Source organism: Emys orbicularis, chromosome 10 (genome assembly GCF_028017835.1).
Source record: "Emys orbicularis isolate rEmyOrb1 chromosome 10, rEmyOrb1.hap1, whole genome shotgun sequence".
NCBI classification, from domain to species: Eukaryota; Metazoa; Chordata; order Testudines; family Emydidae; genus Emys; species Emys orbicularis.
The window spans coordinates 11,340,953-11,355,513 of record NC_088692.1 but is presented as its reverse complement, the minus strand read 5'-3'; the positions used below and the strand labels follow the sequence as shown (position 1 = coordinate 11,355,513).

Below are 14,561 nucleotides of genomic sequence, written 5' to 3'. Positions count from 1 at the left end.
GATCCGGAGATGAGTTCAGAGTGGTGGTGGGTGAGGAAGATGCCTGTTGCTAATCAGCTCTGCTCTCCCCAGCACCAGGTTCAGTGACAATGGTGTGCGGGGGGAAGGGCAGGGGGATTACAAGTGTCATAGAATGATGGCCCAGGCAGTAATTTAGAAACACAGGCTGACGTTCACAGAAAATTGCTGGCTAAAATTCAGTGACTTGCCCCACTCAGCTCTGCTCTCTCCAGCAGGAGTCACTGCCCAGGGAATGAAACAAGGCAGGATAGAAGTTGATCACTGGAGAATTAGTAACAAGGCTAAGGGATTACAGTGGCAGTGGGGGTAAATCAGTCTTGTCCAAGGCTGCAGACCTCGTGCTGGCTCTGCATCTCCACCTTTCAAATGGGTTTTAAACACTCCCATCCTTCCCCCTCTGCCTTCCAGAACTAGAAGGAGGCCTCAGTATTCCTCATTGCCAGTCAGCACTGGCAATGAGCCACTTCTCCCATCCCACCCGCATCCTGCACTAGCTTTCCCAAGGTAGGACCTACGCAGCAGCTCATGTGGTCAGAGAAGAGCCCATTGTTAAGGCTGGCAGAGAGAACACCACATAGTCTGATGTCACTGGACAGCATGCTCTGCTGATTGGACGTGACTGTCACTGATTAGTGAGCCAGGGTGCTCGCCTGGCTGTGGGGGAGCGGCCAGAGCTTGTTTACAGAGAAATGTGACAATTATTAAGAGTGTCAGAGTCATGACCAGACTCTCAATGTCACAGGCATCAGCGGACACCATGTCCGTCAGACACCTGCCGGGCTCCTTTCTGTGATGCTGCCTGACTCAGTGAAGCCCTGAGGGGCCCTGACCCAGGGGGCCACCGCAGAGGAGCAGAGCAGGCACAGAATCCATTACAAGGATCAGGGGCAATGGATCATGGGTCTGATTCTCTTCTCCATTGAACTCACTGGAGCTACGATGTAAAACCAGTATAAATGAGAGGACGATCAGGCCCTGCTACAGGTATGAGGACTTCTTCTCTATTGCCCCAGGTAGCAACATCTAGGGACAAAATTACACTGTCAATAAAAAGATACTCATCGACCTGTACATTGAGATTCAGCATTCCCTCCTAGTAAGGAAACTCCTGGGCAAGAAACTCTAGCCTGGGGATTTACCTGAGACAGTTACAGGCCAGAAACTCTTGCTAAATCAGTCTGAACATGTATCAGGCAGGGAGAGGACTCCTTCAGCCTGGAAATCATGGGGTCTCAGCTATTGTCAGACACATGGTCTCTTCCAGCCTGTAAATCTTCCTCTCTCTTGCGGTTCTAGGATAGGAGCTAAGCATCTCTTTTAGGTTTCCTCTCTCTTTTACGTAAACCAGTAACAGCAGCAGCTTCTGTTTTTATAACTACAGTCATGTCTTACCCCACTAAGGAGGCTTAAGAACAGATAGCCTCTCCCCACATATCCAGGATCTGGGAGCATTTTGTGATGCTTCGGAGCCTGGCTCCAGCTCTTGTGCACAGTCATTTGAAATGGGACGTAATGAAGCTATTGCTTTGGGGGTGCATAAGACTAGGGGTGTTAACAGTGGCACTGGGGGTGAATTAATCTCCGTCAGGGCTGCAGGACATATGTTGATTCTGCTCCTCTGTCTTCTAACAGGGTTTTAAACTCTCCAAGGGATTCATATATATCTACGGGGGAGCGTCCTGTTCATCAGCTCCCACCTGTTTCAGCTCCCTAACCATTAATATGAAGGCCCGTTTAAAGCTGGGGGAAGAGGCCTCGTTTCTTTTTCTTGTAGCCAAAAGACCAGTAATCAGCAGCCTCCTGCCACCATCAGCATGCCTCATCCTCTCCTGAGAAGGGCTACTGGGGCTCAGCAAACCTCTCAGGCTAACCTGAGCAGCAGTAGATGACACTGATCCAGAGGCCTGATGCAGGCAGTGGCAGGCCAGCAAAGGAAGCCTAAATCACCATAAAAATCAGGGTGCTTAATTTTTTGTCTCACGCTCCTTCTCAAGTGTAGTGATCAACAAATGGGCGAAGAGGGTGACTCTGAGCCAGAGGGTATGTCCCAGTTGAGGCATGAGAGAGAGAAAACTCCATAACGTTGAGCCTAAGGTGACCAGACAGCAAGTGTGAAAAATCGGGACGGAGGTGGGGAGTAATAGGAGCCCATATAAAAAAAAGCCCCAAATATCGGGACTGTCCCTATAAAGTTGGGACATCTGGTCACCCTAGTTGAGCTATGGTGTATGTCTTGCCTCCAGGGATCCTCTTTGGCTATTAGTTGCTCCATATCAGCATTTCTATCTGCAAGAATGAGACACGCTATAGCCAGGAGTCATCAAGTACCTTTCATTGCCAGGGAAGCAAAAGTTTCAGTGTGAGGATGGAGTGGTTAATATTTCTACCCCAACAGCAGCTCCACTGATGTGTCAGGAACGTTTGCGCTCTGTTTCCCTGTGCAGATGATGCATGAGTAAGATCAGCCAATCAGCTCTTGGGCAGGCTGAGGGAGACTGTGTGTTAGAAGAGACACGGTGCAATCGGATGTTGCTGGCTAATTTTTTATGGCACCTCTTTTTATTTATTTGTACTTGAAATATGTTTGCCCTGTTCATCCAGGCTCAATGACTGAAGTAATTGGAATAATGGAATATTTATATAGTGGTGGGACATAGATGGGGCTTAGTGCAAAGTATTATTATTCTGAATTGCCTCATCAGTTTTCCCCCATGAAGCATAATCAGCATCATGAAACTTCCCACCAGGGACAAATAAAAAGAGCAATTTCTTCCAAATATAGTTCAGCGTTATCAGGGACAGACAGGGCGAATTTTATGCTGTAAAGGTCCTGAGTCTGATTGCACTTGCATTGTTTTACACCCGTGTAACTGCATTGACTTCAGCAGAGTTAACTGTGGGTTTCAGCCACTGTAACTTGGATCTGGATCAGACTATAAATGCAGCTCCTTTGGAAATAAGCCCGCTCCTCTGAGACTGACCCCCAGCTGGGCAGTGGGACCCAGGAGTGGTTGTTTTACTTCAGAGCGGTTGGAAGCTCCAAAAAGGAATGAACAAGGAGAGTGAAAGAGTGTTTCACTTCCAAAAAAGGGGGATTCTCCAGGTCAAGGTGCGACTCGGCTTGTGGTAAGGACTTGATGAACAAGGAGACTAAGTGCTGACTCCTGTCACCCAGGTACATCTATCACAATTTCCACCTTCTGTCTTGTAACCGGCCTGGTTGCCATTTACAAAACATATTTTCTATTCTTTTTAATGTGACCACATCTATTCTGGGCCTTCCTATGTTCCCAGTACAGTCTTTGCAATGAGAACATAATGTCCTCGAGTTATAGTCTGGAAATACCGCACACTTTTAAGACTCATGTAGATTTTGCAGTATTGGCAGATTGTGATTGGCAGACTATTCACCCCTTCCTCTTAGATCATTATGACTATAAATAGAAGGAAAGGAAAATGACCTCAGCCAATCAAACTAAAGAGTTCTGAAAAGGCCAGAGCAAAACTTTGACTTTTCACTGGACAGATAATAATTCCAATGACTCCTTCCAATGACCAGAGATAGTACAGGAGCTGTGATGAGTACACAGTCTATCCCTCTTGGCAGCAATGGCAGATAGCAGCCATTTGTTCTCTTTCTTTATGGCTTGCCATTTGGAACACACTCTATCTAACGCCTAGGGAGCAAGGGGATGATTTGAGGGCAGCTGTAGTTGCCCTTTTGAATTAATTCATGTTCATATTTAACAATGGTGACGTGTTTATGTCACTGGATGCAAGTTTGTCCATTAGCAGCCCTTCTCCTGCTGGAGTGCAGTCAAGGGGTCAGACACATAATACCCCCAAAAGAGGAGAAAGAGGTGGACAATGTCAGAGAGGAAAAGGGGAAGGAGAAACAGGAGAACAAGTGAGTGTGCGTTGATTCCATTGGATTGAGAAGGGAGGAAGAAGAAAAGGGAGAGAGAGATTGAGTCTGGCCGCTAAAAATATGGCACCTTGTGCTTATCCTGAAAAACATAATTGCTAGAACTCGGTCCTTCTAGGATCCCTTGGCATGGACTCTAGTTGTGCCTGCCTTGCGTTCTGACGAAATCATCTTGGCTCAGTGCTCCTTTAAGCCCCTCCCCTTTTTGACCAACAGTTATGTGACAAATTTTATTCCCCAGGTTCTGAACAGGAGCTTGGTTTCACACCCTCCTTTCTTGCCAAAGGGCCTTATTTTCCCACTGTTGGATACAAGTGACTCCCTCGGAAGTCAATGAGAGTTGCTTGTACTCTGTGGCTGGAGAATCAGACCCTGGCTAGAGCCCCAGGGGAGGAATAATCCAGTTGACCTGACCAACTGCTGGAGTTTTAAACCAGGGCTTTCTCTAAGGGACTGGACAGGCCTCATTCTGTATGAGGGCAGGAGCAAGGAGCAGAGTCCTCTGCTACCGTTTGTCAGGAATCACCTCCTCTCCTGGAGGACAGGGGGCTGCCTGCGAGGTGGGACACGGGGCCAACAAATATAGAAGCCACTTCACGCGGTGCCATTTTTCAGATTTTATTGGTGATCATGTTGACATTGTACCAAGCTCCAGTAGGCACATGCCCCTCTCTGCTGGCATCATTCTTACACATCCCCTAGATCAATGCCTCCACATCTGAGCAGTGTAGCTAATCCATACCCTATTCCAGAGTAGGAATATTTGCTTGGATAAAATTCAAATGTTCTTACCATTCAGTGCAGACTGCCACACACAACAAACTGCTGTGTGGAATGCCATTGTTCATTACGACAAACAAGGATGAAAATGCCTAGACTTCCAATTCTCCACCATAGGGCACATGGCGTCAGAATGACTCTAGGGATCTGGACTGACTGACATAATGAGCTCACTGTGTATTGCCATTGTATTGCTAGGATACAGTACATCATGGGCATGACAACTCTGTGCTATAGTGTTCTCCAGCAACATCCTTCCTGCTGGAGACAGCAGATGATGGGTGGGAGAGGGAGGAGAGAGGGTAACCAGTTGCCTACTGGGGCAGGGCTCTTAAGGGTGGGTAGGCTGGAGATCCCATCCCAGCTTTAGTGCCTAATAAAGACCACGTTTGGTGATTTCCATTGAAGAAATTCTGACATCATTCACGACCTGCAGTTTGGTGATAGCTGAGAGCTGTTTCTGCCGATGCTTGTACTGGAGGATTTTGTTTTCATCAATGGAAACATGGAAATAGTCTGGGTCAGAGTAGATTTCAATCTGAAAGAGAGAGAGTGAGAGTTAGGATCTCCAGGTATTGGTCTGAAACATCACCGGAGAAGCTGATGCAGCACAAATGAAAGCATGTCTGATCTGTGGTCAATGACAAACCTCTAGGACACCGATGGGTGTGCTAGCACCTTCCATTCAGGCTAACTAAGGAAACAATTATAACACCCCTTTGCTTAGTGGTAGCTGAAACCACGGCCCAGAGACTAGACTGAATGCAGACACAGGGGCTTTGGGTTCATTGGTGGAGATGGGAAATGGCAAAGCAGAGTAACTAGCACCCATTTGGCATCCAGGGAGTGTGCAAAACAAATGTAGCTTACACCAGTGGTTCTCAACCGGGGTAGGCGGACCCCTGGGGGTACACAGAGGTCTTCCAGGGGGTACGTCAACTCATCTAGATATTGCCTAGTTTTACAACAGGCTACATAAAAAGCACTAGCAAAATCAGTACAAACTAAAATTTCATACAGACAATGACTTGCTTATACTGCTCTATATACTATACACTGAAATGTAAGTACAATATTTATAGTCCAATTGATTTATTTTATAATTATATGGTAAAATGAGAAAGGCAGCAATTTTTCAGTAATAGCGTGCTGTCACTTTTGCATTTTTATGTCTGATTTTGTAAGCAAATAGTTTTTAAATGAGGTGAAACTTGAGGGTACGCAAGACAAATCAGCCTCCTGAAAGGGGTACAGTCGTCTAGGAAGGTTGAGAACCACTGGCTTACACTGATTTTTGGTGTTCTGAGAGAATAAATCAGGTCTGCAGTTCCCCATAGGCATTGTGGGTATAATTTAGAGTGTGTGTGTGAAGGGGGGCATGCTTTGTCTGACCCCCTCTTGTTAATTGATTTTCCTGCTAATCACACATACCCTTAATCCATCCACTTGCCTTGTACATTACACTTGTTTTGCACAGACACTGTATAGCATGGCAGTGCAAGTCACACCACTTAACCACTTACATTTGTTTATAGTCATCTTATAACTGATGTGTAGTTGACCTTACCATTTACATCCCTGCTAAACTGAGCCCAGGGGGTTACACCTGCATCTTTACTCCAGGCTGGATATGGCCCAGAGTGCGAACGAGGTCAAATTTCTGTTCTCCTATTTTGTCATTGGAGTTAATGAAGTCGGTGGAGTTACTCCAGGTTTACAACAGTGTAACTGAGCAGAACTGTGCATTGAAGGAAGGATTGAATGATTTGTACTGCTGGTCCCCACTCCGGGGCTGGCAGTCATGTGTCTCTCCCAGCAGGGAGTGTCCCCAGAAGATTTGTGGGCTGATATTGAATTACCTGGAAAGGTTCCTTTGCTTTTAGGGGGAAGGTGTCAGTTACTTCTTCTGGCCCCCAGCGGTTGGATAGGAAGGAGTTGCAGACGATTTTGGAGTCAGAGAAGCGAGGGTTAAAGTGGAAAGCGATTTGGTCTCCTGCATTGCAGAGGAAATTAATTTCAAACCTAAAAACCGAGAGAAATGAGTGATTCAAACCCATGAAGCCTGGCAGCTGGGTCCCATGAGACACCATGATGCTCTGAAAAATGGCTGCAAATAATGCCCTTACATATTTGCATTGGAGCTTGTTTCACCTTTAACTATCACACTCCAACCAGGACACAGCCCCTCTGGGTATGATGCCTCGAACTGTGAACGGAAAAAAACACAAGTCAGTGATACTCAGCAATGAAGAGAGACAAGGCGAGGGAGGTCATATCTTTTATTGGACCAACTTCTGTGGGTGAGAGAGACCAGCTTTCCAGCAATAAAGAAACATATCTCAGCTTTCTCCCCTGCCCTCTCTCTCCTTTCCCATTCCCTCCACAGCTTTATTACTGGGTCACTTTTCATCCTCTCTCTCTTTCCCATCTTTTCTTCCTCTTTTCTCTTGTCTTCCTCTTCCTCTCTCCCCTCCAGCTCTTTATCACTCAGCAATGCCATAAAATAAACATAAAGCAGCTCAACCTTTTTTGCTCTCAGAATTCCCCTTTCTCTCCAGTCCAGCCCAGCTCTTTATAAAAGATGTTTTGAGGTGGCAAATCCCATTTCATCTGCTGATAGCTAAGAAATCACTGCTCTGCACCAACTGGCAGAGAAATGCCAGAGCTCTTGCTGCAAAAAACCTGCATAAAATCCTGTTTGCTATGAAATCAAGGAAATCCTTCTTCCCCTCCTCATCCTCGACAGTGCCAAATCTTCAGAGGCCTGAGCATGAGACTTTGAGGTGCTTTGAGGGATGGTTGGAATGGCAGGAACTGATCAGAGGGGAATAGTGATTCATAGACATGTCAGGCTAGAAGGGTCGTCAAGAGGTCACCTAGTCCATCCCTCCATATTAAGGCAGGATTAAGTATACCTAGCCCATCCCAGACAGATGGTTGTCTAACCTGTTCTTAAAAGTCTCCACTAAGGAAGATTCCACAGCTTCTCTTGGTAACTTGGTCATGTGCTTAACTTTCCTTATAGTTAGAAAGTTTTTCCAGCTATCCAACCTAAATCTCCCTGTGCTGCAAACTAAGTTGATTGCTTCTTCTCCTGGCCTTGGTGGACATGGAGAACAACTGATGACCATCCTCTTTATAACAATCTTTTACATATTTGAAAACTGTTCCTCCTCAGCCTTCCCTTCCCTAGACTAAAGGTGCCCAGTTCTTTCAACCTTTCCTCAGAGGTCATATTTTCCAAACCTCTTATCATTTTTGTTGCTCTCCTCTGGCCTCTCTCCTATTTGTTCACAGCTTCCTTCCAGTCAGTGGAACATGGGCAGCTGGATAAGTGTCACCTCACTCACTGTTACACTCCTCATGCTTTCCAGGCTGGGATCTTTGTCCGGTCTCAGGAGTTAAACTCGTGTAAAAGACGAAAGAGCAGGTTCGTTTCTCAATAATTTATGTATCTGTTGACTAACTCATTTTTCATAAGAAAGGCTTGACATTTCCTCCCTTTTCTGATGCTCCTATGAGCCGACTCTCTCTCCTGTGCTTCACACAGCAGAAGCACCACCGAAATGCAGCCGGCTCTACTAAGGGTGGAGGGCAGGAGCAAACGGGCCCACAGCTCAGCACAACACAATGGGAAAAAGAGGAATTCTGGCTATGAAAAATTAGTCAAGCCACCATTCTTCTGGAAAATACCCTGGGATCTGTCATGTCCATGCTGAGCAGATGAGACCTGAGGTGTCATAGTCTCCCCAGTAAGATCCTCATCCAGTGAACTGGGGCTCAGCGTACCTTCCTCATAAGGATTTGGAACAGGGAGCTGAAGTAAGTGATGAATTCATGTGAAACAGCTCTCTCTCTTCCCCATACTCCCAGGGGAATGATACCTGCTTCCCTTCGCTAGTGGTATTCCCACTCTACCCACAACTGACCATCTGTGTTTGTCAAGTGCCTAGCACAAAGGGGTCTTGGTCTGTGACTGGGGGTCCTAGGTGCTACCACAGCACAAATAATAAATAATAAACTCTCATGGTCCCTTTTTATACAACCCCCTTACCCCCCACTGAATGATGCTCATCCCCATCACTGGAAGAAATCACTCCTGGTTTTGGCAGACACTTGGGTTCTGCTCCAGTCCTAGTTTTCACTCCCAGTCATGTAAAGCATTCAGTCTCTCTCACTCCGGGGCTTCACTTATCTAGTCCCTTTACTCTGCCACTGGATTCCATTCAAACCTTGCCTAGCGTCTCCCGGACACACACGTCCTTAGGGCAGGAGCTGAGACGCAATCATCTCAGACAGCCCCACTGTTAATCTCCAGCCTCCTGTCTTGCTACTTCTAAAGACGGAGCCCACTAAACACTTCCCCGCCATTCTCATGCTGCTGGTTGTCTCTCCCTCGTACAGACACACACACATACACACACATACACACAGAGCGGATATGATGATACTCACACATTTTGCCCCCTTAGAAACACTTGGGTCATGCAAAGCTGATTGTAAGGTGTAAGCGGGGTGGAAGTCATGCTGGAAGTCATGCTGGATCCCAATCTGGGCTTCACTTGGATCTTGCCCCTAAAGTCACTACAGCATATACAGCGAAACATGCCCCACATCCACGCAACAGCAACTTCCTCTCTGCTACTGGTTGTCCCGGGAGAGATTATTTTAACATCCAAAAGAAAGACACCTGCTCAGGTTGCTCCATTAGACGGGGGGCCAGATTCTGATCTCAGCACAACACTGTAATTCTGGAATAACTGCAGTGAAGTCAGTGGTGTTAGTCTGGATATACACCAGTCTAACTGAGACCACAATCTGGCCAGTTGCCCTAAAACATCCTTCTGTACTTGATTACAACAGAGCTACATTTTGGGGCTCATTACTGAAACAGAAGGGCAGCCCCATAAGCAGAACTCCCATGAACCTGTTGGTTTCTAGCTTTGCTCTGGCCAGATTTCTGGGTTTTCTCCCCAGCTGCAATGCTCTTTCTTTATCTATCCTGTGCTTGAATGATCAGACCCCAGACACTGACCACCAGCTTGAGCTGGTGAGTTATGCCAGATGCTGGTCCCTCTCCCTTACCCGCAGTGCCATCCTGCTCGCCTGCCTTTCCACTGTCAGACCGATCCACGGTGGGATGCGCAGCCAGCAAGGCCTGATATAAGGGCTGCTGACCACGTGTGTGTGTGTGGGGCAATTATCAGAGACAGAGGAGCGAGCTAGCCTCCTGACCCTTGGTGGGAGGAGAAGAATGGAAAAATCCATTCCCTGCCTGCCTTGCAAAGTCAGACTGTTCATTCTCTCAGCACTAATCCAGACCTTGTGTTCTTGCTAACAATAGCAACAGCAACAAAACAATCCAGAATGGTGACATGGCGGCATCATTTTATTACAGTGAGGCAAGGGTAGAGAGTTTGAATTGCAAGCCTAGATAACACCTGGTCTTTATTGCACTAGGCCTCCCTTTGGTTAGGATGGGGAGATGGCTGGGAAGAAATCCCTGTGGGTTAATCCCCGGGGAGATTCTGCCACAGGCTAGGACAAGACTCCTGGGGAGAGAGAGGTGACTGGGGAGAAGTCACCTGGGGGGGGGAGAGTTTGATTATACCAGTGGTCCATGCCCTGGGCAGGAATGGACTGCAGAGGGAGACATGATTGGGAAAATATTAGCCTTCTTGGTTCACATAGCTACTCGGGGGGAAATAGTAACCATGCCTCTTTCCCTCTTCCCCCTCCTCTGTGTTGCCCCCGCCAGAGGGTGATGATTTCTGTGTATGCGGGAGGAATTTTGCCCATTTGTTTTTCTCTCATTCTTTGTAATTTGTAATCCTGTCTTACAATCAGCTGATTCGAGCTCTGTCACAGCCGTTTTTCCACCTCACAGCCCCCTTGCTGCTTCCGATAGGCAGAACCGGACAAAGCCTGGCTTGTCAGCAGCGCATTAGGATTTAACACTCTGCTGATAACAGCACATTGCATTGACCCCTCTCTTCGCACAGTGCAAGCCATGTATTTTGGGGCTGAGCAGATATTTCCCAGAGCTGAAAGGCACCAAGCAAAGGACAGCAATGAAATGAAAACTAAGAGTCGCTATAGAGATTGGTGTAAGAGTGTGGTTGGCTGCGAGGGGCTCTCCCAGCAATTCCAGTTCTGCCTCTCACAGCAGGGGTCACTATAGGGAATGGTGCAGGAGGAGTACAGTAATCTATGTACATGAGTGTGTGTGTATGGGAGAATCAGAACTAGTCCTATCCCCGCCTCCCCCAGCAGGAGTCACTGTAGAGCAGCCTTCCCCAGCATGTGGAATGCATCACCCTGGAGGGGAGTGAAGAGTGGCAGTGAAAGCTTTCCCCGGGCTGCCCTCCTAAGACAGCGGGTTGAACGGGGGCGCAACTGGTTTCCTTTTCCTGAGGTGGGGGGGCTCAGCTTTGCAATGTTCTGGAAATGCCGCTGTGGGGGACGGCGCAGAAGTGCTGAGTGCAGGGGACCCATATTGCACAGCACTGCTGCAGAGCGCTGGCTGTGGGGGAATCCCATGGCTGTTGCAGTGGTGCAGGAACAGTTGTTATAGTTGGGGGTGCTGAAGGCAGAAACCATGTATTTGGGGTGTTATTATTCCTTCAAGCAGCGGGGTGCAGCAGCACCCCTAATTCCAGCACCTCTGAGCTGTTGTAATGTCACTTTCTCTCAGCTGGAAGCATGGTGAGGAATTGCCTATTTAACATACATCTCCACATGAATTAACTTCAGCCAGGGAATACCTCTACACCTGTCCAAAGACAGAATTTCAGGTAGGACTGCCTCCCTGTCCCCCCAAAATAGGTACGCCTCTGTCTATAAGGTGATTAGGTTGTCATGTATAACAGCTGCATATTGCAGGGTTTTTTAAGTGACTGCATAAATGTACTCCTGTATCTAAGCTTACAACATAAGCCCCTAGCTTTTGTGGTTGCAACAATAACCGTAAAAATGTGAACAGAAGGTAACTAGATGCAGTGACACTAATAATAATACCTGGCTCTTATAAAGCACTTTTCATCAGTAGATCTCAAAGTCCTTTACAAAGGAGGTCGGTTTCATTATCCCTGTTTTGCAGATGGGGAAACTGAGGCAACAATAGGTAGGTACCCAGCCGTGGAGTTGGGAATAAAACCCAGTTCTCCTCAGTCCCAGGCCAGTGCTCCGTCCACTAGGCCACACTGCTTCCCCCCTGTTAGAGTATACTGCCTGATATCTGCCTGAGTCTGCAGCCAGCCTGAAACAATAGCTCTGCGAGAAGTGTGAACTGTTTCCATTCACTTCAGCATGATGTTAACTCTAAAGCCTAGCAACATTTAATATCAACATTAAATATTTCACCAGTGATCCTTCAAGCACAGCTATCTAGCCCCCCTGCTTATCCGTCATTGCTGCTGTAGCACTGGCAGATATGGGGGTGGTTCACTGAGGCAGCTGGTTGCTATCAAAGGAAGTTGGGGTAAGAAATGAGGAATTCAAACATCCACCACCACCAGCACAACCCACAGATTTATGCCTCCACCACCCCTGCCCAAAAGGGAGAAAGCAAATAGATGCCTCTTCTCTCAAGCACCAACTGGCCTCCTATGCCAGATACTCCCTGTGCCAAGATGGGGGTTAGAGGAGTCTTTCTGTGCCTACTGCATGTTCCCAATGCCAGTTGTAGGGAAACCTCAGATAAACCAGAAGGATCATCCCAACCAGCTGGGTTGTAACTTGTGCCATCTGGGAGTCAGGCTGCTGTTTTGTGCAAGCCCCTGGGTTCCCTGTGCCGGAGGATGGATCATATTGTGCTACATGGTGGGATTTTACTGGGGCTAGGTTTCCCCTGCTGGATGGGTTCTTCTACCCCCGCTTACTGGAAGGTTTCCCTGTTTCAGGTGGGCTTCCTATACTAGATAACTGGATTAGTCATGCCAGGTGTTGGGTTTCCCAGGCCAGTGATGTTTAACTGGGCCACTGTGAGGGATTTCCTTATGTCTTCTGGTGACCTCCTTGAACGACTTGGAAGAATTTGCCATACCAGCTGCAGGATTCCTCCCTTCCAGGTGGATGATCTTTCCATGCCAGGGGAAGGGTTTTCCGTGTCAGCTGAGGGATGCCTTGTGCCATCTTGCTGTTTCCCCAAGTCCTTTCAATTGCTGGGATTGCTAGTGGCTGGCTGCAGTGCATTGCCCTCCTTTGATGGTACAAATGCATAAGAAACACGTGCTATATTTCCCCAGTGGTAGCCTGGGATGTTCCATGATTGATTTGGCAGGAATTCACAGGCTGTGGTTAGAATGTCCTACCTGTACGGTGTCTTTTTCCTTGCATGCACGCAGGGCCTCAAGGCTGATGTTGTTTAATGTATTTGTTTTGATTCCAGCACGTAAAGAGAGCTTTTATCCCAGGCTCTGGTGCCCTGGACAGATTGTTAAAAACATAGTCCAACAGAAAGACAAACCAACAACCTGTTTCGATGCTAAAGAAGGCAAGCTACAAACCTGAGATGTGCTACCACAAAACCCTAACCCCCTCAGCTAAAAATCCCCCCCCACACCCTCAACCAAACCACCCCCACTCTGCAAATGTCAGGCCTCCCCAAATAGGCTTTGCAGGAGGCCCTAAAGACCCACAAGTTCAGGCTATTTTAGACCAGTTGGGGAGCTCAATGCCACTTGCGGAGAGAACCCTGCTACCAGCTCATTCCTTTCTCACCACAGGGGGTTCAGCTCAAGCACCCACCCCTCTGAGCTCCTGTTGCATGGCATGGAGGAGGTCTCAGGGAGGAGATCCGAGACCATTTAAGGCTTTATAGGTCAAAATCATTTGACTCAACCAAGAAGCAGCCAGGGCAGATTCCAGAACACTGCGGTCATATAACACTTAAGAAGCAGGTCTTTTGCTCCAGCTGTGGTTTCCAAGTTGATTTAAGATGCGGCCCCTTGTAGAGCACATGGTAAGAAAGACTCCAAGAGGCAGGAGGGAGTCAGAGAAAAGCAATACAGAGTACCAGGTGCCTGGCGGGAGAGACATGAGCAAGTATGAAAACAGCTATGTTGTAATGGGTGGGATTTACCAGAGCAATTGGCATTGTTATACATTTTTTAGATTAGACGCTCTGATGCCTTGTGACACATGAGTCATCCCAGTGTTTCCACCTCTGTTTAATGCCACATTTCTTGCTCCATTATAGTCTGCTTTCATGACAGCAACATCTTTCTCAGTGGTTTTCTCAGCTGTCCTCTGTTGTCCTCCTCTTGTCCATCTTCCACCACGAGGTATCCAGTCAAGGACTTTTCTAGGAATACAGTTTTTTGATACCGCGCAATCTGCTCAAACCTCTTCAGCCTTCTTTCTCAAATCATTGTCTCTACAGTCTGTTGACCAATCCTTTGTAACACATCATCATGGGTTATTTTGTCTCACCAGCGGATACAAGTATTCTGCGCATTTGCCTGAACCTGATCACCCTGAAGTCACTGAGTGCCTTTGAAAATCCCACCAGATATGGATAGCTGGGCTAAGAGGTGACTGCAGAGAGGAAAGATCATCTATCACTATCTGAAAAGTGTAAACACCCAGAATGGGGAGAAAATAGGGTGCTGGAAGCTCGGAAAGTTCCAAGTAGTGGGTTGGAATAGGGAAGGGAAATTCTTGGGTGAATAGCAGGGAAGTTTCCTGACCATGAGTTCTATTAGACTGTGGAATAATCTCCCAAAGAAAATGATGGTAAAGGTGCCAGGGCTTGGGATTTTTTTAGACTAGACTGAAAAAGAGACAAGATAATGCGCTGTATGGAGAGTGGGACTGAGTGATCTGATAGGTCTTT

General features: G+C 47.3%; 1 protein-coding gene across 1 annotated transcript; it reads right to left on the bottom strand.

Moving 5' to 3' along the window:
• Positions 1-5,099: 5,099 nt before the first annotated feature.
• On the bottom strand, positions 5,100-9,823 carry GRIFIN (galectin-related inter-fiber protein). Its single transcript, XM_065411517.1, has 4 exons — positions 9,812-9,823; positions 6,853-6,932; positions 6,586-6,748; positions 5,100-5,264 (listed from the first exon to the last, which is right to left on the bottom strand). Exons 1-4 carry the CDS (start codon positions 9,821-9,823, stop codon positions 5,100-5,102), a joined length of 420 nt encoding a protein of 139 aa, XP_065267589.1.
• Positions 9,824-14,561: the final 4,738 nt, after the last annotated feature.